The sequence below is a fragment of the Prinia subflava genome, chromosome 8 (assembly GCF_021018805.1).
Source record: "Prinia subflava isolate CZ2003 ecotype Zambia chromosome 8, Cam_Psub_1.2, whole genome shotgun sequence".
NCBI classification, from domain to species: Eukaryota; Metazoa; Chordata; class Aves; order Passeriformes; family Cisticolidae; genus Prinia; species Prinia subflava.
The window spans coordinates 27,382,895-27,406,531 of NC_086254.1; the positions used below are offsets into that span (position 1 = coordinate 27,382,895).

General features: G+C 46.1%; 3 protein-coding genes across 4 annotated transcripts in view; all 3 read left to right on the plus strand.

Annotated features, from left to right (window-relative positions):
* Nucleotides 1–2,393: 2,393 nt before the first annotated feature.
* On the plus strand, nt 2,394–7,309 carry MRGBP (MRG domain binding protein). Its single transcript, XM_063404305.1, has 5 exons — nt 2,394–2,747; nt 3,687–3,808; nt 4,336–4,417; nt 4,894–4,971; nt 5,989–7,309. Exons 1-5 carry the CDS (start codon nt 2,528–2,530, stop codon nt 6,177–6,179), a joined length of 693 nt encoding a protein of 230 aa, XP_063260375.1. The 5' UTR covers nt 2,394–2,527; the 3' UTR covers nt 6,180–7,309.
* A 925-nt stretch (nt 7,310–8,234) lies between these two features.
* OGFR (opioid growth factor receptor) lies at nt 8,235–18,797 on the plus strand. Of its 2 annotated transcripts, XM_063404306.1 has the most exons (9): nt 8,361–8,694; nt 10,331–10,384; nt 12,225–12,269; nt 12,915–12,977; nt 13,275–13,359; nt 13,710–13,788; nt 14,050–14,116; nt 14,399–14,547; nt 15,348–18,797. In XM_063404306.1, the coding sequence occupies exons 1-9, from the start codon at nt 8,482–8,484 to the stop codon at nt 16,696–16,698; spliced, it is 2,106 nt and encodes a 701-aa protein (XP_063260376.1). In that variant the 5' UTR covers nt 8,361–8,481; the 3' UTR covers nt 16,699–18,797. The 2 variants fall into 2 exon arrangements, with proteins under 2 accessions (XP_063260378.1, XP_063260376.1); XM_063404308.1 differs by lacking the exon at nt 10,331–10,384 and having other exon boundaries at nt 8,235–8,694.
* Nucleotides 18,798–20,806: 2,009 nt separating this feature from the next.
* The window catches only part of COL9A3 (collagen type IX alpha 3 chain), a 32,333-nt gene continuing 29,502 nt past the window's right edge, over nt 20,807–23,637 (plus strand). The window contains exons 1-2 of the mRNA XM_063404310.1: nt 20,807–20,887; nt 22,040–22,117. Of these exons, the coding sequence (XP_063260380.1) occupies nt 20,822–20,887; nt 22,040–22,117 (144 nt within the window). The 5' untranslated portion in view covers nt 20,807–20,821. The remainder of the gene's footprint in view (nt 20,888–22,039; nt 22,118–23,637) is intronic.

Consider the following 23,637-nt stretch of genomic DNA (forward strand, 5'->3'; position numbering starts at 1 on the left):
AATTATTGGTCATCTTCTTGGGAGGGAAACACTGATCCAGCCGAGGGCTCAGCACCCTTAGGTGACACAACAACCATCCAGGTTTTTAAGGCTGAAAGCAGCCTAACGAGTAGGAAGAAAAATAAAGGAATAAATCATGAGTGTCTTATACAGCCCATATCTGCTTAAATGCAAAAGTAGGATTTAAAGTCAAATGAGAGAGATCTAAACTTTTCTGAAAAATCTGTTCAGTGACTGAAAAAAAACCCCAACAAAACAGTCGAATTTAATGAGAGAAAAATTAAACTCTGGTCAAGATCCAGGTGGAGGCTGTACATGGCATTATTATAGGCTCCCATATGTTTCCCAGAAGCATTGAACGTGACAAGGGAATTTAGACATGGGGAAATGTAATTATTTGTGATTGAAACAAAATAGCAGCCAGTTTATGCACATACTGCTCCTGTTGCATTAACATCATTCTACAGAACTGAATTATTTTCAGATGCCGTTGTATTTTCAGAGGTATTTCAAAGGTTTTTTTCATATTCTGCTTCACATGTTACTTTTTTTAGCCATCAGAACTTAGTGACATAAAAATTGCTGTCTGAGTTGACACAGTTATTCCCTCTTGATGTCTTTAAATAGGAGCATAATGTGACAGATGAGAGTGCTGAAACTCAGTGTCTCACACAGGCTTAAAATAAAGTTATTCCTGCAAAACTTTGAAAACTGTTCTACAGGGGGAAAAATTATACTCTGAAATTTATTTGCTTATCTTGCTCCCCTCATTTTTCTATGCCTTAGAAACATGTATGAAAACAGAGATTTAGTCACTCAGGAACTCATTTCCTCCTGCTGTGCAGCCATCACAAAATCATAACCCTTTCTCTCAGTAGTAGCTGAAAGCTAGGCAGCAACAGAGATCAAATAAACACTGAGAGATTAAACAGGGCTGAGATTTAGGGCTGGGTTTAACTGCAAAAACTTGTGTTTGAGATTGGCAAAGTCCTGTTTTTGGGTAATTTTGGCTCAAAATGAGGAAATCTGTGTGAAGCCTGAGCTGTGTGCAGGAAAGTCCAGCACAGCCAGGACACAGGTACAGAGGGGACAGCAGGCAGAAGGAATATTTCTGAGATTCCTGTAGTCCTGATGCAGGGAAGTTGTTCCAGCAGGATCTCTGGTCACTCTGGAGCTCTCAAAGAAAGCTGTTCCTGGAGAACTTCAGCAGCCTGTGAGCCAGGCTGGAGTCACAGAATCCTTCCCATTCCTACAGGCCACACTGGACCCTGCTGGAAAAGGGGATTCGTACCCAGGCACCCACACCCAGCATTCACACCACCAAACTTCCCAAAGCTTCACACATGAGCTTTTGGGTTTAACTCATTTTAAACGCTGTTTATTTAATGCTAGATTAACCTCTTTGAGGTATTAATTACATCAAGCCCAAAACAATGATATGAGTCAGCTCTTTGGGTATGATGAACAGGTATGGAAAGTTCAATTTCAGAAAATTGCATCTTTCCCTTCCTGCTTTTTCTTATTATTTGGATAATTTGCATTAAAATAATGTCTTTGCTTGTGAGTGTTTGCCCCCACTGCTTTATTATTCACTCAGAACACTCATTCCTTGCACATGATGTGATTGTTATTTGCTGTTGAAATACCTTTAATGTCACAAAATGGATTAAATCTTCAAGCGAGGAGTGAGCAATCGGAAAACCCTATCACCTAAGCAACAGCAGTCCTATTTCATGCTTGTGTGTCTAATTATACCTAACAAGGCAAAAAACCCTTATCTCCGAGGGAATGATACATTCACTATCTTCCCAAACAAGTTTTGTTTGGGTTTTTTTTTGCATATTAAACGATGGGCAAAGCTGGTCGGTCCTGCATTTTGTAACCAAACCAGGCGCAGTTATTTATCAAGCATGAATGCCAGGTTGGTATTTGAAATAAAACGATCCTGTTGTGACAAGGAGGTGTTGCAGGTCTGGGGGGTTGCAGTGCTTGGGACATCCTTGGGCCAGACGAGGATGGGCCACGAGGGCAGATGCTGAACTGGCCAAGCCTTCACAGACCAAGAGGGCAAGCGCCGGGGTGTCCGAGGCTCCCCGGGCAGCAGGACCTGCCCCCAGCCCCACTGTGACCCCCTGGTCCCTCACCCCAGTCCCAGGGACCCCAAAATGCAGAGAGCCCTGCGGAGCCCATCGGGATGTGCTGCCTCTACGACTGGCCCAGGAGACGCTGAAACGTGACCGCGGTCCCTAAGGCTGCTCCCAGAGCCCCAAAGAGGCATTTCCAGACGCCCCCAGATTCCCAGAACTCCACGAGGCTGTTCCGGGCGCTGCCCGGCCTCGCCCCGCGCTCGGGACCGGCAGCGGTGCCGAGCCCCCGCCTCTGGCGCTGCGAGGGCGGGGCGGCGCCGGCCGAGGCTGCCCCGGACCCGCGGGGCCCCGCCGAGGCTCCCCCGCCGCAGGCCCGGCCCCGGCGCGGCCGTGCCCGGCTCCCGGCCGGCAGGAGCCGCTGCGGGCGCGGCGAGGCGGGGATGAGCGAGGCGGAGGGCGGCTCGGCCGCCGCCGTGGAGAAGCCGCCGCTGCCCGCGGCCGGGCCCGGGGCGGCCGCGGCGGTCGCTGCCGCTGTAGCGGCCGCGGCGGCGGCGGCGGCGGGGCCGGAGCCCGGCGCGCCGGCGGAGGAGGCGGCGGTGGTGTGGAGCCCGGAGGTGGAGGTGTGCCTGTTCCACGCCATGCTGGGCCACAAGCCCGTAGGTGAGCGCGGGCCGCGGCCTCCGGGAGCGGCGGGGAGCGGGGCCGGGCGGGGCCTCCCGGGCGGCTCCAGCGGCCCCCGAGCCCGCCCTGCAGCCGGGCCGGGCCCGCGGGGCTGCGGCGGGGCCTGTCGGGGAGAGCCGGGCCCGCGCGGGCCCTGAGCCGCCGTGTGAGCGGCTGCCCTGCGCTCCCACAGCATCCCCGAGCGGGCCACGCTGCAGGGACCACCGGGCCGCCTGCTGAGGCAGGGTCATTCCAGAGCACAGGATTGTGTCCAGGCCGTTCTGGAACATCTCCAGGGAGGGAGACTCCATCGTCTGTCTGGGCAGTGTGTTCCAGTGCTCGCACTAAAGAATTTATTCCTCGTGGATATCCTCCACAGGAAGGTGCAGCTTCCTGTGCATCAGTTACTGCCCACTGCTTTATGTCCTATTGCTCTTCACCACCGAGCCTGGATCCATTTTCCTGGCACCCCCCTTCAGATATTCATAAACATTGCTGAGGTCCCCTCTCAGACATCTCTTCTGGAGGCCGAACAGGCCCGGCTCCCTCCACTGTTCGTTGTCAGAGCAGTGCTCCAGTTCATCTCTGTTGCCCTCAATGGACCCGCAGCAGGAGCTCTGTGTCTCTCTTGTACTCAGGAGCCCAGAATTGGGCACAGCACTCCCTGCACTCTCCTCGGGATGTTTTTCACACAGCCCCTCTAAAAGTTCTGTCTGTGTGTTAGAATTACCCACAGAGGCACCCCCAGCTCCCTAGGGAATACCACCTGCAGTGTAGGGTGAAAGATCAGCCTGCCCAGCTGTCTCTCCTGTAATGTATGGGTTCCTTGTAACAACATGGCTTTTTAAATTAATAAGTAAATAAATAAATTTCTTTATATCTCTAAACATCATAAATAAGATTGTTAACAGCGTTAATTGCACTGGGTTCTTCCCCCAGGTGTGAATCGCCATTTCCACATGATTTGCATCCGAGATAAATTCAGCCAGAATATCGGACGGCAGATCTCATCCAAAGTGATCTGGGACCATCTGAGCACCATGTATGATATGCAAGCTCTTGTGAGTATAAAGGGTCGGTGCTGCCACGTGGTTTCATGAAGTTCCAGGCCAAAATCACTGGGCCTGTCGTACCTTTCATGGTACTTGGTGTCATTCCAGTGAGTTGATGGGGTTTCCCCTAAATAAAAATAGATTAAGTAGGAGGCAATAAAACCTGCACTGGCTTGTGAGGGTTTTTTGGGGTTTTTTGATACCATGTTCTGAGTTTATTAAAGTTGCCTTAATGCTTATCCATAAAATGTTTAGATACATATGTGTCAAATGAGAAAGTTGCCATGTGTTTACGGAAGAATTTGCTATGTTTGGGTTCTAAAAATTATCTCAAATGATACTGAGTTGTGATCTCAGGTATCCTGACCTCAGTAATCAGTTTGATATCAGAAGCCTCCTGATTCTCTAACATCTGAAGTGTCTTGTTAAAAATTATTTAGGTCTTAATTGCATGTAAAATAGAACTTGAAATTGCATGTCAAAATTCAAGTTAAAATCTTTACCAGTCACTCACAGATCCTTCTTTTCTTTCTAAGCATGAATCTGAGATTCTTCCATTCCCTAACACAGAGAAGAATTTTGCTCTTCCTGATGAAATGATTCAAGAAGTGAGAGAAGGTGAGATGTGATTGCAGTCTCTGATTCTTGGTTGCTTTCATCTTATCTCAGAATCTTTAACAAAACTCCTCCCAAAAAGCAGGTATTGTCAAATCTAATAGAAATGTGCAGGAGTTTGACAGATATCTCAGGTTGAGCAGTGAGAGCTGGATTTTGAAATTTAGCTGATGTGTGTTATGCAAAGTAGGAACTAGAAAGTTCAAGCACCTGCCAAAGAATTTCTTTGGATATTTTAAATTTCAGTGGAATGCTTCTCAATTACTAGGTACACTAAAATTTACACTAAAAATTCCTAGTACAAATACGACACTGCAATATGTTTTGCCTGTTTACCATTTCACTTTCTCATGTTAATAATTTCTTGACACTGAATTATGTCTGAATGTTGCATGGAATATTTGCAAATATGCAGAAGCTACTAATCTGGAAAAATCCATGTGGTCCCATCTAACCAATGCTAACAATCCTTTCTGTAGGAAAAGTAATGATGGAAGAAGAAGTAAAAGAGGAAATTTTAAAAGAAGAGATGGAAACGCATGCAGGTCCTGAAGAAGGTAATTTTGTAACTCTCTACTGTGTAATACGAGATTAAAAACCAACTGTAATTGAGAAATTAATGTTAAAATGTAAATCCAAATGCAGTGTACCTTGGGATTTGTACTCAGACTTAGCCTGTGCTCATGCTAAGAACTTGACTAATTTAAGAGTGCACAGAGTAAGCAGCTGCTTATTGAAAAGATTTTTTCTTTCCCATTAATTCATCTGTACAAAGTTGTATAGCTTTGGAGATTTTTGGCTTTAATATGTACTTGACAAACCCCTGGGAGCCTGAAGGATCTCTGGAAGAAAGCTGAGTCTGATTTTTTGGAACTTAAATGCTCTGTTGGGAACTTTGTAGTCATGGGGGAAATAAATCAAAAGATATTGTAAAATTGTGTGCTGAAATGGGAAGGTGGGCGGAGTTTATTTTATTTTATTCTCATTATCTTGCTGCTTTTAAATAAAAGGCTTGTTTTCCTAACACTTTGCTGTAGAGTAAGTCAAATGTGAACAGTAGAGATTCTGCTATTTATCTTAACAGACCAAGCCAGTTGCTAACTATATAATTTCATCATATTTATATCACTGAATAAGTGGTGTTTAAAGACTGTAATAAAAGATCTAAAATGTATTTTAAAATATATTAAATTTTTGGGTGTTCAGTTTTAAAATTATCTATGGTACCAAATGTAATGACTGCTGCCGATTATAAATTCCATAGATTGGTCCTATGTTTCTGTAATTGTTCATTTTAATTATTTTAATATTAAGTGCTGTTTAATTCCACTTAATGAGTTTGATTTTTAGCTTGTCAAAATATATGCCTGTCTTTAAAGCAAATAATAAAAGCAAGATGTGCCTTCCTCAGAGAATTTTCCTTTAGAACTGAAAGTAAGACTTAAATGATGGACGAGTATGCTGAGAGTCAATTGTTTTGAGAAGTTTTATGGAATATAAAGAAGTTTAATATCACTCTTGTTTGCCTATGTGTATGACTCTGATCTGGAATCATTACTTTGGTCCTGTTTCAGTTTTTGCACCCTCTGGAAGTTTAGGAAAAACAACTGAAAAGCCAAGCAGCAAAGAGAAAGAGAAAACCTCCTCAGATCCTGGATCCAAAGAAGGGTCTGATAAGAGAAAGCGCAACAGAGTCACCGAGAAGGTTCTAAATGCCAACAGCAACCCCTCGAGTCCCAGCGCTGCCAAACGACGCAGGACGTAGAGCTGAGGAGAGAGACAAACTCTGGGGTGGGAGGAGGGAGCAGCAAAAACAGGGAGCACCGCAGTTGCTCCGTGAATTTTTGGAGGAAGTAAAAGATACCTGAGGCAGTATTTGAGGAATCAGCCTTGGCTTTGTCCCTGCTGGGTGTTTTCTGGGCAGCCAGCAAGGAGGAGCTGCGTCCCCAGGGTTGGGGAGGGAGGGGTGACAGTGCCAGGGCTGCATTTCAAACCAGCAACACTCTCAGTGTCAGCACAGCTCGTGGGAAGAGTGCCCCACGGGGCACAGGGGCACCCAAAGCAGAGGTGGTTTCTGGAAATGTGGGGTTGCTTTTTCTGCCTTTGCTGTCTGTATTACAGACCATCCGTGGGTAATGTTTGGCCATTTCCCTTCCATTTGTATCAAATGTCTCAATTTGTTGGTTCAGTAAAACTAAAATTCTTATAAATGCAGATAGCCGCTGCATTTGAAGTGTTCTGTTGCTCTCTTTGCTGGAGGAACCTCATTTCACGCTTTTTGATGTAACATTTTTCAACCATAAGTAAAGCGAAAATTATAATGCCCCTAGCCCAAATAATTAGTAAGTGTCCTAAATAAAATATTTGGTGATGAGACATGGTTTTATAAGGGATCAACTGAGCTGTGCATGAACGAGGAGGTGTTGCTTCATCCATTTGTAATACAGTAGTGTATGACAGTGGGGTTTGTACTTAATTATTTTTTTAAAGCAGTTTTAGTAGATGTGAATTAAATCGGTTTTCTGAAATGTTCATTTTGTTCTACAACTGAAGAATCTTGCTGACATTGTAATGCTTATCTTTTATATGCTAAAACATTGAGGTTTGATGAAGTTACTATTTTTGTGTTGTCAAAAGATGGATCGCAGTCAACAATCACCTGTTAAATGGTGATGAAGCAGGATAAAATGGTACTGAATTGGTTTCACTATATTAACTATCAGTTAATAAAAGGAATTATTTCTTGATCTCTCAGTATTGCCTTCAAGGTGAGGCAATAGGAGTCTTCTCATGTTTTTTGTTTTATTCTAGGTACATAGCCAAGTTCTTGTCTGCCTAATTGCTTCTCTTGTTTTATACAAAGAATAAATTAAGACTTGTTTTTATTTTACTAAATGACAGTTGTTGTGTGACTTGTTTAAAATCTGGCCCAACTTATTTTGAAAGTAATTTAGCGTTAAAGTGCTGGTTACTTTGTCATGATCTACATAGATTTTGGCCATAAAGTGCAGATTTTGTAACCCTCAAGTCTCATATCCCTGTGGCGAAATCCTCATCCATGGGATTCTAATCAAAAATTTTGTTTTTTGTGAAATCAATGAAAATTTTTGTGAAATCAGTGAAATATTTATATATCTTAAAGTAGCAATATGTTGATAATCGTGTGTACTGGTGCAACCACTCAGCACCAACCTTGTAGCACGGAAAGTCCACTTGGAGATTTCACGGTCAATCCAACAACACAGACTTTTTAGGAATTGTTTGGATGTGAACTTGAGTATGGGCAAATATAAAGACTTTAACTGCCCCCAGCACAGCCATTCGCTGCCCCCCTTGGCTTCCAGAGTGTTGGCTCTTCGGGCACGCTGTTCTTTGATCCCTTTTGCTGTACCAGGCTGGGAACGCTGTTCTTTTCCCCCTGTTGCTGTAGGAGCCCGGGCTCGCTGTTCTTTTCCCCCTGTTGCTGTAGGAGCCCGGGCACGCTGTTCTTTTCCCCCTGTAGCTGTACGAGCCCGGGCTCGCTGTTCTTTTCCCCCTTTTGCTGTACGAGCCCGGGCTCGCTGTTCTTTTCCCCCTGTTGCTGTAGGAGCCCGGGCACGCTGTTCTTTTCCCCCTGTTGCTGTAGGAGCCCGGGCACGCTGTTCTTTTCCCCCTGTAGCTGTACGAGCCCGGGCTCGCTGTTCTTTTCCCCCTTTTGCTGTACGAGCCCGGGCTCGCTGTTCTTTTCCCCCTGTTGCTGTAGGAGCCCGGGCTCGCTGTTCTTTTCCCCCTGTTGCTGTAGGAGCCCGGGCTCGCTGTTCTTTTCCCCCTGTTACCGCACCAGGCCCGTCCGCTCCGCTCCGCCGGGCGCCGCGGGCGATGCCGGATCCCTCGGGCGCGGCGCGGGCGGGCGCAGGGCCCGCGCGGGCGGCGGCCAATGGGGCGCGGCGGCGCAGGAAGGGGGCGGGGCGTGGCCGCGCTTCCGTCCCTCGGTCCCCCCCACACGTGCCCGGGCTTTGTGCGCTCGGGCGGGCGGCCCCGCCGCCACATCCCGGCCCCTTTCGCTTTCCCTTTCCCTTCGCCCTCCCATGGCGGCCTGGTTCACCCTCAGGGCGGAGGAGGACGAGGCGGAGGACGAGGCGAACCTCTGGAAATACGACTCCACCTGGGAGGAGGAGGACGAGGACGAGGAGGAGGAGGATGGCGCCGGAGGAGAGCTGGAGGGAGCGGCGGCGGAGGAGCCGGAGGATGCGGGGGAGCCGGCGGGGCAGGGCCGGGCGCGGGGCTGCCGGCACGGCCAGGTGCGTGTGGGGCGCGGCGGCAGCGCGGAGCCCGCGGGGCGCACGGCGGGAGGGGACCCGGGCCCCGCAGCCGGAGCCCGGCGCTCCCTGGCCGTTCCCCCGGCCAGAGCCGCTCTCGGCGGTGGAACGGGAGCTCCGTGCCCGGGAGGCACCGCGGGCCTCGGGGATCCTCAGCGCGGGATTTGTCCTCGTCTTGAGGAAGCAAATCCCCCAGGAGGAGGGGGGCTTACACAGATGCTGTCACTTCATGACTCCTCAAGATCCATCACATTGCCATGAGCTGGGTTTTAATTTGTGTTTCCCCACCATTCCCAATGATGTGGGTGCTTTATCCCATAAATAACACAGGTTCTGTGTTGTGTTTGGTACTTGCCTATTCACCACTGCTGGGTTTGACATTATGGCACTGGTGTTCTTTTAAGTTTTTGGTTGGTATCCTCAGCTTTGTATGGTGGCCTTCCCTAGGCTCTTTCATGCCATCATTAAAAATCCATTACATAATAGCTGCTCAGTTTTAAAAATGAGCTGTAACTCTTTCTTTCTCCTAGACATGTTTTATTTCTCAGGGAGTGTGTGTAGAGCAACTTTGAAAAACCAAAAAATGGTGTGTTTGAAAAACTAGAGTTATGTGTGCAGTTTTGAGCAAGGTGCTGCAAAACACAAGCACTTGTGTCTGATGCCTTAAAATAATATTTATTTGAAATAAAAGGAACTTGTTAGTCTTATCTAAGGTTCCTGTTTGTAGCATCAGTGTTTTTCAGTTTGACATTGGGTGTCAATTTCTTCTCCAGCATTGCTTTGGTAAATGCAACTTTCTGCTTTTCAGTACTTCCTATGTCAGGCGAAACACTTCAGTCCTTTAGCTCCTCCCCTTTCGGGGAAAGGGAAACCAGTCCTTCACTTGGAGTTTCGTTTCAGCAGCTCATTCTTAGCTTTAGAATATAAATAGGCAGATAATGAATGTACTTTTAAAAGACCTTAATATTAAGCTTTCTTTTTTTGCTTAATAAGCATTAAAATATAGAAATAACTACTTTCGAAGGAAAAATAAATTCTCTGTGCACATAGATCTGGGAAAGGCCAAAGGTATTTTGGGTGGAAGAGCTAAATTCTGAAGGGAAGAGGCAGAGATTTCCTTAGAAGTTTTTTGCACTGTTTGAGTGGACTGTCAACTTTTCTTCTGTATGTAGCTGGAGTTCACAGGTTTTAATAACTCCAGAACATTCCCATTATTCTGTTTGAATGTGTTTGATCCTCAGGTTCTTTTTTTTTTCCTTAGAGCAGCTCTGAATGCCGACAACTGCAAAAGCAAGGACCATTTTTTTTTCACTCCAATGAGTGGACTTTTCCAGCTTTGCCTTATAAAGGAGGATGTTGTTGTCCCAGAGACTTACAGCCCCTGGAATATTAATCTGCATTTTTAAATAGGAGCTCTTCCTTCAGTGATGAATGTGTAGTCACCTCTGACAGTGCCTGAAAAATTGTAAGGGCACTGAGAATGAATGCACAAAAAAGCAGCAGCAAATCTTCTGCTAGCCATTTATGCCTTTGCAGCCTGTCAAAGGCATGGATCAATTTCCCAAACTTGTTTCTACTTCTGCTTATTTTACACTAATTCTCATTCTTCTCCCCTCAGCCTGGATGGTTTTCTTTACTCCTGAAGCAGCTAATGTCTTTCTTTGGTACTGAGGTTAGATTTTTTTTTTATTGTTATTTTCACTGCACACTTTCAAAACAAACTTAAAATTCTGCTTCTATCTTTGCATTTCACTTGTGTCTCTGAGTGTTCATGGCCTGAAGTTCCTGCAGGTGTGTCTTTCCAGCTCTTTTGCATTTCAGTGCCTTCAGCTTCCACAAGTGAGCTCTGAAAACTTTGGGGGTTGTGTTCATTTTAAGAAGTTCCCCTCTGAGACTGCTGTATCACCTGGAGTTCATGATCAGCTGTTTTAATAACAAACCCCATGGTTCTGCCTTCTAAACCTCCATCAACAAAAGGTTTCAGTCACTCTTCTGGACTCTTGTCCTGTGCCTTGTTGACAGTTCTCATCCCTTTTGGTTACAGCAGCTCTCCAGCTGATTTCTCAGCCAGCTCCTCTTTCTGTCCCCTTCCCCTGGCTGTGTTCTCTGCTTCCCTTGCTCTTCCTACAGCAGTGCACGTTCTGCGTGGTGTGATGCAGGTTTGGAGCATGAAACCCACTTAGTTTTGCAGTGAGACAAAAAGGTGTTTGAAACTTCTACAGGGAAGTTTGAGCCTTGCTGTTTAGGTTGTGTTTCTTACCTGGAAAGAAAGGCCTTAAGTTGGAAGTTTGTAGAGACCCAGGAACAACACCTGCTAGGAGGAGTCAAGCTGAATTTTGCTCTCTTTGCTTCCCCATCTTGCTCTCTGGGTTGCTGTGCTCCAGATTGCCTTTTTCCTGGCTCTGGCTTCCTTCTGGTCAAGTCTTTTACAGCCCCTTCCACCATGGCATTGCATCTATCTCTGTTTCTGCACTGGTTCTTCAGCAAACCAGTTCTCTTTCTAAGCAGGACCCAAGCACCCTGAGTAGTCTGCTGTTGTCCTGTCCCACCTGACTGTGTTCAAGGATGTTACTGTAGAACCTTAAATGTAAAGAATTTCTGGGATTTTTTAGTAATGGGGAACAAAATTGTCATTAATGCCACATAAATGTCATCAGGGCAAGTCAGTGGGTGACTTCATTAAAGCAAGATGGTACAAATGTAGACCAACCCCTGCCTTAATAATTAATGAACTAATGATCAGTGTTTGTTAGAAAGTATTTTATTTTTCTCTGTGCATGTGATGTTACGAAACACCAAATGAGGTTATGAGGTAACTTGGGGGGAGTTGTTGCTGCTTCTTTCTTCTAAATTTATTTAATGCTTATTTTGCAAGACTCTGCGCATCTTTCCCCCATTTCCCAACTTCCCTGTTCTCTCTGTGAGCTGCCTTTAAACCCTCTGGCTGTGCTGTGCTTTGGGTGCCCTTTATTCTTGAGCAGTCTTGTTCCTTTTGGTGGTTCTCAATTCACAGAACATTGTAAAATGCTGTTATGGTTTGGGATAAGGTGGTTCAGCACTCAGCAAGATTAAACCTGTCTGTGTTGCCTGTGAAGTGTGACAAAATCCCTTATCACTGAGGTAATCAAATGTATAAATAAATATGTATATATTTCAATTAAAATGCACTTTAAACTAAGTCATACTTGCAACTTCTATTTCCATGAAGTTCAGAGGAGGAAATGAAGCTGTTCTTTGTGAATTCTGTCTAAATGTGACACTTGGAATGAATTTAGCACATCTGTGATGAGAACCTGGTGTCTGTTCATGTGGCACCACAGGTTTTTCTCTGTAGCAATTTGAATTATGCATAAATACAGTGAATTCAGCTGTAACTAGGTAAATCTGTCACTTGGCAACTAATAGGCATCCTGTGAGTCACTGCTGTGGGTATTCTCATTTTGTATCTATTTTTTATTTTCTAAGTGAAGTTTGGGTTCAAAATGTTCCAACTAAATGCTTTTTATTTGCAGGATCAAAGCTCAAATTCCTCACTGCTGTCTTGGAGGGGTTTTCAGGTAGGCTTGACATAAAATTTGGTTATGTGGAAAGATGGGTAATAGTGAAGATTATGATTGGAAGAGAAGTCCAATAAAATAAGTATCTAATATGACCATGTGGCTCTGTTGCTATCCACTGAATCAGCAAGGCTGATCTTGAGCATAAAGCAAAGATGAAGAAAAGAATGAGAATCTTGAATTCAAGAGATATTTCTGCACCCTAAATTCTACAATTTGAAAGTCTAGCCTTTGTCTTCACTAGGGTTTATAGCAACTCAGAGATGTGTCTTGTTTTAAAACCTTTGAGTTAAGGAAAAACAAGGACATTTTCGTATTTGGGATCTCCAGCTTGTTCTGATCTTCTCCATTGGCAAACCCAAGTGGGACAGAAGATATATATAAAACATAAAAACCTTGATTAATAAGATGAGAAGGAAAAAGAAGTATTTTGGTTACAGGACATGGTGTTATCTTCTCTTGGTTTGAATTTGTCTTCAGGAATGCAGGGAAATGACCACAGCTCCAGTCTGGTTGGTTTTGGGGGTGCTGGGAGTGCAGGGGAACCTGTGGGAGGTGCTGAATTCAGTCAGGGCATTATTTTTTTTATTTTATTTTGCAGAAGGTGATTTTATTCTGAATCTCTGCTCTGTCTCTTCTCTCCAGTGCAGCGGGAGGCGCAACTGGGCTGCGGCGAGAGACCTGCAGAGATACAGAAACCATTACCCAGTACGTGCTCCTGGGGCTGCTCCTCACCTCTTCCTGCCTTCAGGAACTCTCCCTAGATTTGGGAGCAGCCTTTTGCCTTTGCATTTACAGGCTCAGCACCTTCCAGGGATTCATTTGTGAGGGGGAAGGGATGATGTGCGTGTGGGTGCATCAGAAACAAGCTGCTACTTCCAAAGCACGTTTGGAGGATTTAGCTTGAAACGTGCAGGGAATATGAGGGAAAGCAAGGAGAAGTGTTGGAGTGATTACTGCCTTTTAAAAGGTTGCTGCTTGTTCATTTCTTGTTCTCATCTCCAGGATTTGAAAGAACCAGAGAATGAGGAGGAAGAAGAGATGTGGAACTTAAGCTTTTATAAAAATGAGATTGCCTTTGTGCCCCATGGTGAGTAACTTGTGTGCTTCCTGTTTGATGCCATGTGCTGCAGGTGACTGATGAAAGAGTAGTTTCATCCATGTGAGACAGTAAAAAACTAAACCAAACAACCAACCAAAACCACCATCCAAACCAAACAAAAACCCACCAAGAATGTCAATTTTAAAATGTTCTTGCTGTATTTTCCTTAATACTCTAGTGGCAGAAAACTTATTTTTCTGGCTGGTTCTCTTGTTGGAGAAGCTAATAACTGTGCAAATGTCTGGATCTGGGCAGTGAGCTGTGTGGAGTGGCTGACTGGCTAACTTTAATTTTAATTTGGTGTCACTTCTTGCCTGACCTTTTCCTTTTCCTTGTAGGTGTGTTTATTGAAACTCTGCTTTCATCTTGGGGGGACAAGTATGAAACACTGGAAGAAAACCATTCGTACATCCAGTGGTAAATTGTCTGCATGAACACAGGGCTTCTCTAGTTGTGCCTCTTTCAAGTGTCAAGTGGATTTTTTTTTTAATTGATGTAGACAATGCTTTTATGGGAGGGGCTTCCTAGAAAGCTACTTCTGTGTCCATAAGGATGAGAGTTCTCCAAGAGATGCCTGTGATACCACAAATTTTGGGTTCTTTTTTGGTTTTTACAAGCTGGTATCCCAAGTTGCATGTCATCTTTGCTTATCTGGCCTGAACATTTCTTTCCCTTCAGGCTGTTCCCTTTACGTGAACATGGGATGAACTGGCGTGCCAAGCCTCTCACCTGCCAGGAAATCCAGGTATTTATTTTAAGTTTTTGTCTCTTTTTTTCTTTGAGATCTGAAGGGTTTTAGGATTTCCCCTAAATACTTTATATTTGAAGTCTAGGGGTTTTTTTCCATTGTTTCCTTGGGTTTTTAGTGTGCACAGAGCTCACAGTAAAGCATTTGCCTGTCTTGTGTCAGCAAATGAAATGCCTAGTGATACAATCAAAACTCTTGTTTGTAATTCAGGTACCACGTAATCTGGTGCAGGCAATTAGGGAGTTGCACCTTTTAACAATTGCTGTGTCTTGTTTTCAGGCCTTTAGGAAGTCCAAAGAAGTTATGGACAGGTTTATCCGTGCTTACAAGCTCATGCTGGGATTTTATGGAATCAACCTGGTCAATGAAGAAACTGGAGAACTTGAGAGAGCAGAGAATTGGCGTGAACGGTTTGAAAACTTGAACAGGTGAGAGTGCTGATGCTGCTGAGCATTTACTGCAGCCAGGCCCTTCTTTGAAGGGGAAGAAAAAGTCAAAGCCTAGGAAATCCTTAGCCATTGAGGAATGGAGACTTTTGTTGATAAATGTTAACTAGAGAAAATATTTTTAGCTTTTATTCTGTTAAGCTACAAAATAAAAATCTTTCCCTATGGTTCCCTGATTGTTTATGAAGCACCCTTGATGTGTGTAAAGTGCTTTGGGTCCTTGTTTGAAAAGTGCTCTGCAAATGGTCTGTTTTTATATTAATGCAGGGTTTGTGGAGTAAGTAATGACCCTTCCTGGTGATATTAACCTCTTGAAAGGAGTGGGCATAATCAGAGCAGAAAAACCAATTTGAAGTCTGTCAGCTGTTAAAAAGGAAAAAGCAGCTGTGTCTAGTTTAACTCCTGAGGTTTTGGCAGCATCCTTTCATTCCTGCATTCTTACTGCAGGCTCACCCTGTAGGGTCTCTGCCAGGGGCAGGAGTTCTGTGTCTGCCCCAGCATGGTGGCTCCTGTGTGCTGGTGGCTGATTCAGAAAGCCAAAACCCTTCCAAGCAGCTGAGAGGATGAATCCTATCAGCCCAGAGAGGGTTTGAAAGAGCTGCTGAAGGCAAACACCAGCAATAGATGCTTTAAAAGTAAGCCCACCTGTGCTGCCATTTGCACTGTCAGATAGTCTATGATGGTTCAGTCAGTAAATGATAAAACGTTTTGCAGATACCCCAGAGGTTCACAGTGACTTGTAAGACTTTCCCTTGACAGCTTTGCTTGTCTGTTTGCTTCAGGTTCAGCCACAACAATTTGAGGATTACTCGCATCCTGAAGTGCCTGGGGGAGATGGGATATGAGGACTATCAAGTGCACTTGGTGAAGTTTTTCCTCACAGAAACCCTTGTTGAGGAGACATTACCAAATGTCAAGAGAAGTGCCTTGGATTACTTCCTGTTCACTGTCAGAAGCAAAGAGAAGAGGAGAGAACTCGTCCACTACGCTTGGCAACACTTCAAACCTCAGAGCAGCTTTGTGTGGGGGCCTCGTGACAAACTCCAGAGGTACAGACCCCGCTCTGCCAGGCCACAGCTGCACCAAAGGCCTGAGGATAAACAGGACACTCCGTGTGGGGATTCTGTGGGGAAGGATCAGAACCATCCAGAGGAGGAACACAGAGCTGGAGATGCTGCAGAGGTGCAGCCTGAAATGGGTGATGAACATGTAAAAGAAAAGATAAGCAAATGTGTTTTGAAGGTAGGAGATGATGAAGAGGAGAAAGAAGCTTCATTTGCCCAGCTGGAGGGAAAGGATTTAAAAAGTGAAGCTGAAGAAGCGCAAGGTACAGCAGAGAATGACTGCACAAAGGAGAGCAAGAAGAGAAAACTGAATGCAAATCTGGCAGATGCTAAAGGGGATGGATCACTGAAAAACTCTGCTGATATTGAAAACATTTCCCATAACCTGGGAGAGTGTGCCATTGATGCAGAGGTCCCCTCCTCAGACCCAGTCTCCCAGGCAGAGGAGAATCAGGAATCACTGAAGGAGGATGATTCAAGCACCAAAGAGCCGGCGGCGCCGGAGGCTGCGGATGCAGCTGTGAAACGCAGGAAAGTTGATAAAAGAGCATTGAGAAGCAAACCAGTCAGCTTGGCCATAAACCTGAGCATGGGCCCCTCTGGTGCCAAGGCAGATCCCTCTGCTGCTAACGGTGAGGCTGGAAAAGAAGGTGTCAGTGAGAAGGATGCAGCTGTGGAAGGGCCAAGTGAGAATGGGGGTGGTGGTGATGCAGGTGATGGGGCTGAGAGAGCCCCAGCTGCTTCCAGGACTGGCTGCACTCCTCCAGTCAAGGATGGCTGCAAGTCGAGTGGAGAAGGAGATTCAGCAGGGGGTGATCAGCACCACTGCAACAGCAAACTCCTTGGGGGTGAAAGTGAACTAGATGGGGTAGGACAGCAAAAAAAGGCAGAAAAGGCAGGTGAAAAAAAGCAAGCAGAAGACTCAGAACAGAAGCAAGCTCCAGAGAGTCACGAGCAGAGCATGACACCCACTTGTCCTGAAGAAAACAGTGCTGAGGTCCCACCAGAGAAAGGTGAAGGCTCTGGGCATGCAGCAGAGCCTGGTGGAGAGCAAGGAGCAGCAGAGTGAGAGCAGCACGGCAAGCACCCGAGCCAGTGGGGAAGGCACTGCCCTGTCTGCTGGGAGCCAGCTTTGGTGGCTTGGAGAACTGAATAAACTTCCTTTGGGATGATCCAGCTGGCCCCCATCTCACTCTTCCATGGTTTTTTAATCATCTCTAGTAAACTCACTGAAATCCTGCTCTTGGTGACCCTAAAGAGGAAAACTCTTCATTTACTCATCTTCACGGACAGGCTGTGTCCTGTTCTTGGATTTTATCTGATGTTCAGGGCTGTCTTGGGACAAGGGGGATTTTTGCACTTTGCTTTAATTCTGGTTCTGTCCTTACTGAAAGAGAAGAGGAAAACTGATCTGTCTCCTTGTTTGAATTACTTAATTATTTATTAAAGACATGATTTTTAATGTAAGACAGCATGACCTAATTTGCCAGGCCTTTCTACTACTGTGTAACTTCTCTTTGTTATTGTGAAAGGCTGTACCTTACCAGGAGATTTTCCTGGCAAAAGTGCTGTTTCTCTAAAGGAGATGAGTATATGAATTTCACATGATGTCAGTGGAAATGCCTCTCCTCCTGTAAGGAAAGTAGATTTGGCTTTAGACTGGGATAAAAACTATCCAAAATGTGTCTCTGGCCAGTATGAATCTGTGTAGAAATTCTGTTATCTGAGAAGCAGAGTGCTGAGTGATTATTTCTCTTTATCCCCACAGAGGTTGCTTTGTAGTTCTTGTTGGAGTTAAGACTACAAATTGCCTACTGGTTTCTGAGAGAAAAAGCTCCAGGTTTTGCATAAAACTGTTCAGAGCTGCTCTTCCCTAGGTTTTCCCACCACTTTTAGACCCTTTATTGTCTTCCACAGATTTTTATGTCCATAACTGTTTCAAAGGCCCTCATCTCTCAGTTGCCAAATCAGCACAAATATTTCCCAGTGCATTTTTTTCAGCCTTTGCTGGTAATTTGCAGTGGCCTAGGGCGGGGGGCTCTTTCCTGCAGGCCCATGGCGTGAGTTTGATGTGTCAGATCCAACCTGTTCCCTGCTTAGGGCAGGGTTGCTTTGCCTTTAATGTCAGCCAGCCAGGGCATGTTCCAGTGCAGCATGTCTGGAAACCACTGGGCTTTGTGGGGCAGTTAATTGAAACGTTAATTGGAGAGGCATCGCTTGTCTGGTTCATTTATTTCCAGCCCTCAAGAATTTACTTTCAGACCTTGCCAGCTTTTTGCCTGCCTCGGTGTTCCTGACCTCCCTCTCAGCTGTTCTGCCACACTTAGGCGATATTCCACCGAGTCTGAAGGAGCATTAAAACAGTTTAGAACCTTCATTCCTTAAAAGTTACAACGGAGGATCTGTTTCATGAAGCAGAGGAAATTGTTTCCAGCAGCCTGAGGGTCTGGACTTGCTGTTTGCTCAGGTTGTTTGGGTTGGTTTTGAGGTTCTTTGATGCTGTTTGGTTTGTGTAGGAGATGGCCAGAGAGCAGATGCAGCAGCTTGTGCAATGTCAATGCTTTTCCTTTCTGCTACAGCTCTCAAGATGCTTTATCTTTCAAGGAATTTGAGGGGTGATTTGCCTTCCCTGACTGCAGGTTCTGATCCAGCATGCCATATGTGTGTGGGAATAAAAGTCTGCAAGCCTAACATCTGATGTTCGTGGTCACACACATACTGAAAAAAAAGGCTTTAATGTTTTTTAAATCCTTCTTTCTTCTTAAGAACAGATAAATAGCCAATAAGAATACAGTTAACTACAGATATAAATACTTGAAGATGTTGAGTGAGAATTCTTTCCTAACAGATTCCTAAGAATGGTTAATTGTGGCTTTTGTACAGATTTATAGTAATTTTCTTATTTAATGAAATTTTCATTGTGAATATGTGCTCAGTTGGGGCATAGATCCTATACTTATTACAGTGAGGTTTGGTTTTGTGTTCAATGGGATTTCACTGTGAGCCCCAGCCTGGAGTGAGTGCTCAAGCCACCCCTTTCCCTCTCCTGCCAGGTTTCGTTTTGGCTGTAGCTGTGTGTGGTGAGTTCACAAGGTGTTTCCCAGCACTCAGAGCTGTATCACAGAGTCTGTTCTCTTAATTCCCCTATTAAAGCATGACTTTAAGGCATATCAGTTTCCACTTACATTTTTTCATCTTTGAGGGTAGGATATGTCCATGTTTTACCCACCCCCTGGAGCTGTTGCTGGGTTCCCTCTGACACGAGGGTGCTCTGCTGGGCTGCCCAAGGCACACAGCTGCTGCTTCTTCCATGTGGAAGTGATGCCCAGTCTTCCTCCACCTCTAAAACGTGCCCAGTGAGTGTTTTTGGGGAAAAGACCCCTCCCCATGCTGCTTGTTTGATGATGTGCATGGAAATCAGAGAATCACGGAGTGGTTTGGGTTGGAGGGGATGTCAGAGTTTGTCTTGGTCCAACCTCCCTGCCAGGGGCAGGGACATCCTCCATGGACCAGGCTGCTCCAAGCCCTGTCCAGCCTGGCTCTGAACACTTCCAGGGATCCAGGGGTGTCTGGATGTTTCAGAATTTGTTTTGTGTTGCTTTTGCAGCTCTTCTCCCACAGGTTTGCAGAGCAAACCAGCACTCTGCTTTGAGCATCTCCTGGCGCTCCAGGAGGAGGGCACCTGCCCAGCCTGGCTGTGGGAGCTTCAGTTCAGGGTTTTTTCCTTCAGGACACAAGAACAGGGGTGTCTCTGTGGTAACAATTCCTCTGAGTTGTTGTGTCCCCTCAGCTGTGCTGCCTGTGGGTGTGGGGTGAGAGGGTCACTGGGAATCCTTGCGGTCTGTGGGATGGGTTTGAACACTCCCAGGGCTTTTCCTGTGCTGGTCATGGGCAGGCTCCACCTGCTGCAGCCCCCCAAGCCCTGCCTTGCTCTGCACAAGGTGTGGCTGAGGAATTCGGGTCTGCTTTGCCTTCCCTCCATCAGTTGGCCTCAGTGTGGAGGAGGAGATACGAGCTCTGCAAAGCTGCTCTCCCTCTTTAGGTGTCTAATAAAGGATCCCAGTTTCTCTGAGGCCATCAGAAGGCTTAGAGACACACATTTCCTTTCTGTCCCAACTGCCTGTTCCACAGAATCTTGTGGGAATGTGGTAAATCTGAGTCCTTTATCCCTCTGCCAAAGCCCTGGGAATGCTGGCTGCTGGGGAGCTGGACAGACAGACACTCTGTGCTCCTACAGGCCTCCTGGTGTAAAGATGCCAAGCTAAAATCAGGTATTTCAGTTTCTAAGCTTTGATTTTCCACTTGTCCTCTTGTGTTCCTCTGTCATTTCAGCCCTGAGGAATGTGGCCACTGATCCTCTCCACTTCCAAGCCCTGCTCTGGATGAAATTGTCTTTAATCAATTAAGGGAATAGTGAAGCTCATTGCAGGGATGCATCTTCATTAATCCATTGCCATTCGGGATCACCAGGCAGGGAACTGTCCTCTTCCTCACAGTATTTCAAATATTTCTTTGTGGCTTTGAGAAGGTTCCTTTTTCCATCCTCGTTGTATCTGTATCCTTGTGACTGTCTGTTTTTTGACCAGTATTCATCACTTCTCAAGGAATTAGTGGTTTCCAGATCACCCTAAAAAAAACAAGAACCCAGAACCAGATGTGAACAACCTCAGAGCTCACAAAGCCCCTCATTAAGTGCATTTCTCTGTAGCGATCGTGCACTGTTAGAGGTTTCTTAATGTCCCTGCTGGAGTTAAGTGTCCCCAGGCACTGAAAAACTCACCCTGTGTTGGTTTTCACCTGTCCAGCACAGAGGTGGTGATGGGCTTTGGGAAATGCCCTGGGTCAGACCTGAGGAACAGCTTTATATTTACAGCAGGAGTAACCCAGTTTTGCTCCGGTGTCCCATCTCCCAGTCCAGCCTTCCACAGGCTCCAGGAGAGGAGGCTGGGGCTGCCCAGCAGGGCATGATGAGAGCTGCTCTGCCTGCCTGCTGCTCCCCCTCCTGCTCCCACCTCCTCTCCAAGCTCGGCCCCTCTCGCCTGGCTCCAGCTGGAGCCACAGGTTTATCTGGAGGCGAGGAGTCTCTGCTCTGTAAGCTGAGCCCCAGAGGAGGAGGAGGGATCTGCTGGACCCTGGAGGAGAAAGGGTTTGGCCGCCCCGGAGGAAAGGGAGAGAGGCAGAGCCTGGGCACCATGGCTGCATTCTCTGCTCTCGGGCTCCTCTCCCTGTGTCAGCTCCTGGCCACAGCATCAGCTCAGGTGAGAAACCTCATTTTTGTCTCATGCTCAAGGAAAAACCTGTACGGGTAAAAAAGAGTGGTCTGTGTGTGTTGTACCTGTGGGGTGAAACGTGGCAATAGGCAGGTTATTATTCTAAAGTTTGTTACAAATGTGTGCCTGGGTGTGTACCTGTGTGGGGAGGTGTAAAAACTGCTGCTTTGCGTTTCTGTAAAAGTGTTGTTTTCCCGTTCACGGCTGAAATAATGAGAGGGAAAGCCTTGGAAAGGGAAGATTGGTTCATGCAAGAGAAACAGTTTGCTTTTACAGTGAAGTAACAGATTTCCAGTGAAACTGATCTGGTCTTATCTGTTCTGGGTCTTTATCTGAATCAGAATTTCTTACTTATTCCCTCAATCAATTTTTGAATTTTACATTTACATCACGTTTAACCCTGGCTCACCTGAGAAATGAAGCTATATTAAACTTCTCTGTCTGGTGTTACATTATTGTCTGGGGAAGTGACTCCTCAGTGAGTTTTTCATAGTTAGTGAGAAATTTTTTCAGTCTGGTTTGGGAATTCAGAACTCTGCTGTGAGCAGAGCTGCTTCTACAATGAAGCCTTTGTTCCCTGAAGCTACAGTAAGTTGCTCTCTGGAGCCCTCTCCATACAGAAGTCATTTATTGGATCTTTCTTTCCTTCCCCCCACCTCAGACCTCTCCAAAATCCAAGATATTTCAAATGGCATCCTGCTCAGAGAGGAGACTTTCCCTTTCTCCTCCTGTCTTCATTGATGTCTGCCTGGCTTTGCCATCACCCCATCAGACTGGGGCTATAAATTAATTATTTCTACCAAGCACTTGGCACCTTTTCCATGGGCTTTGTGTTTTCTCCTCTGCCCAACCCAAAATGTGCCTGTAGTAAGAACAATTTCCTGTACAAGGAACCCCTTTGCTGCCCAGTGACCAGTTTGCATTCCCAGTACAGATCACCAGTAAAAGGAGCTGGGGATGTGCTCAGTCTAAAGGGTTTTCCAACGAGCCTTGCACTGCTCTGGAGCAGCTCTGAGCCCACCTAGGCTGGCAGGGGGTGCAAATTCAGGGTTAAGCTGTGGACTTGGCCACTGACTTCTGATCTAGCCCATGTGTTCCTTCTGATGGAAAAATAAGCTCTTGTCTCTCACTTTTGCCCAGTCCCTTCCAAGAATTGGACCACAAGGCCCTCCTGGACCACGAGGACCCCCTGGACCATCTGGCAAGGACGGCATTGATGTGAGTGAGACGGGCAGGGGTGGGGCAGGGGCAGAGCCAGGGGGGCAGAGGAGCTGCTCTGGTGCTCCAGATCCACAGCCTGGGGACATCCCACGGGGAATGGCCCTGGAAAATCACTGTCCTCACCAGAGACCTCGTCCTGCAGGGGTCTGAGCAGCCAGTGCAGGTGCTGAGCAGGTCCTGTGCAGGATCAACCCCCTGTGCCAGGGAGAGCTCAGGGCTTTGTGACCCTGCCTGCAAAGCAGAATATTTCTCTTTTGGTGCAAGGGTGAGTGCAGGGGTACCATGTGTGTGGGGTCAGTGCACATTCAGCTGTTCAAAGACAGATTTATATGATCCTTCAGAGCATCCATGTTTCTAGAGAGGCTACAAGAGACTCAAATATGCAACACTGGACGCTGCTTTGGTCTTATGAGTTTTATTTCAATGTTGTCACCATGGTTATCCCTCATTTTGGCACATGATGTGTCGGGATCTGGCTCTTGTGTTGCCAGACATGAGCTTGTAGTGGCCCAAAGGCAAATAAAATGAAGAGCCTTTGTTTCAGCAAAACACCTTACACCTCCTGCAGAGGGAGAAGACAACATAACCCAGGACTTAATGGAGGAGAAATCTTGTTCTGTTACTTTTAATTGCTGTTTCCATAGAAATTAAAAGTATTGCTTCTGTGCATCTGTTGGATAAGGACTGAATTGTGTCCTGTAGTTGGCAGTGGATAAAATGAGCATCAAATGGACCTTCAGCAAGACCACATCAAATGCAAAGTCTGGGTTCCTGCTTTAATTTCTAGTTTGAGCAGCCCTTGTCTCTCTGAGCCTGCTGATGGAACAGTGAAGGGGTTTTAAAGCTCGACTGAAGTACATTTATTGGAATTGGGCCCTTAAGCAACCTTGAAAAAATCTATTCATTCCATGCAGGTCATTTTCTTTTGGATAAGGAGGTAAAAAAAAAAACAAACCATGTATGAGTTCCCTGGTACATGGTGAACAAGGAGTGTTTGTGCCTGCAGTGGGAGCCAGGCTGGGCTGAAGAGAGAACCTCATTGATTTCCAGCTGCTCCTCTGAGTGTCCTTTTGGCTGGAGGAGTCTGTGTTCCTGGGAATCTCCTCGGGTTTTGTGCTGTGAGATGTTCAGAGCTGGCACCTTGGCAGCTCCCACTGTTTTTTGTGGTGTCACAAAAGGCTTCAGGGGATACCTCTGAAGAGGGCAAAGGACACTGGCTCCTGTTTGCAGCAGGACGTGGCTGTGGCCAGCACACTGTGGAAAAGGCTGGACGTGATCCACTGTGGAAGCAAAAAGAAGAGTCTGGGAAGGATGAAGCCCTCCAGACTTCAACTTCTGCAGAGAGGAAATGGGAAAGAAACCCTGTGGTTGTTCAGTTCCTGCTTCCTACAGGATATTTAATTCTGGAACAGCACCAGCATCACTTCTGAATGCTCTTGGAAACAGGAACCTGGAGATGTGTCAGTCATGTGGACCTACACCCCTTCATCCACAACTACAAGGTTTAGAAGGCTCCC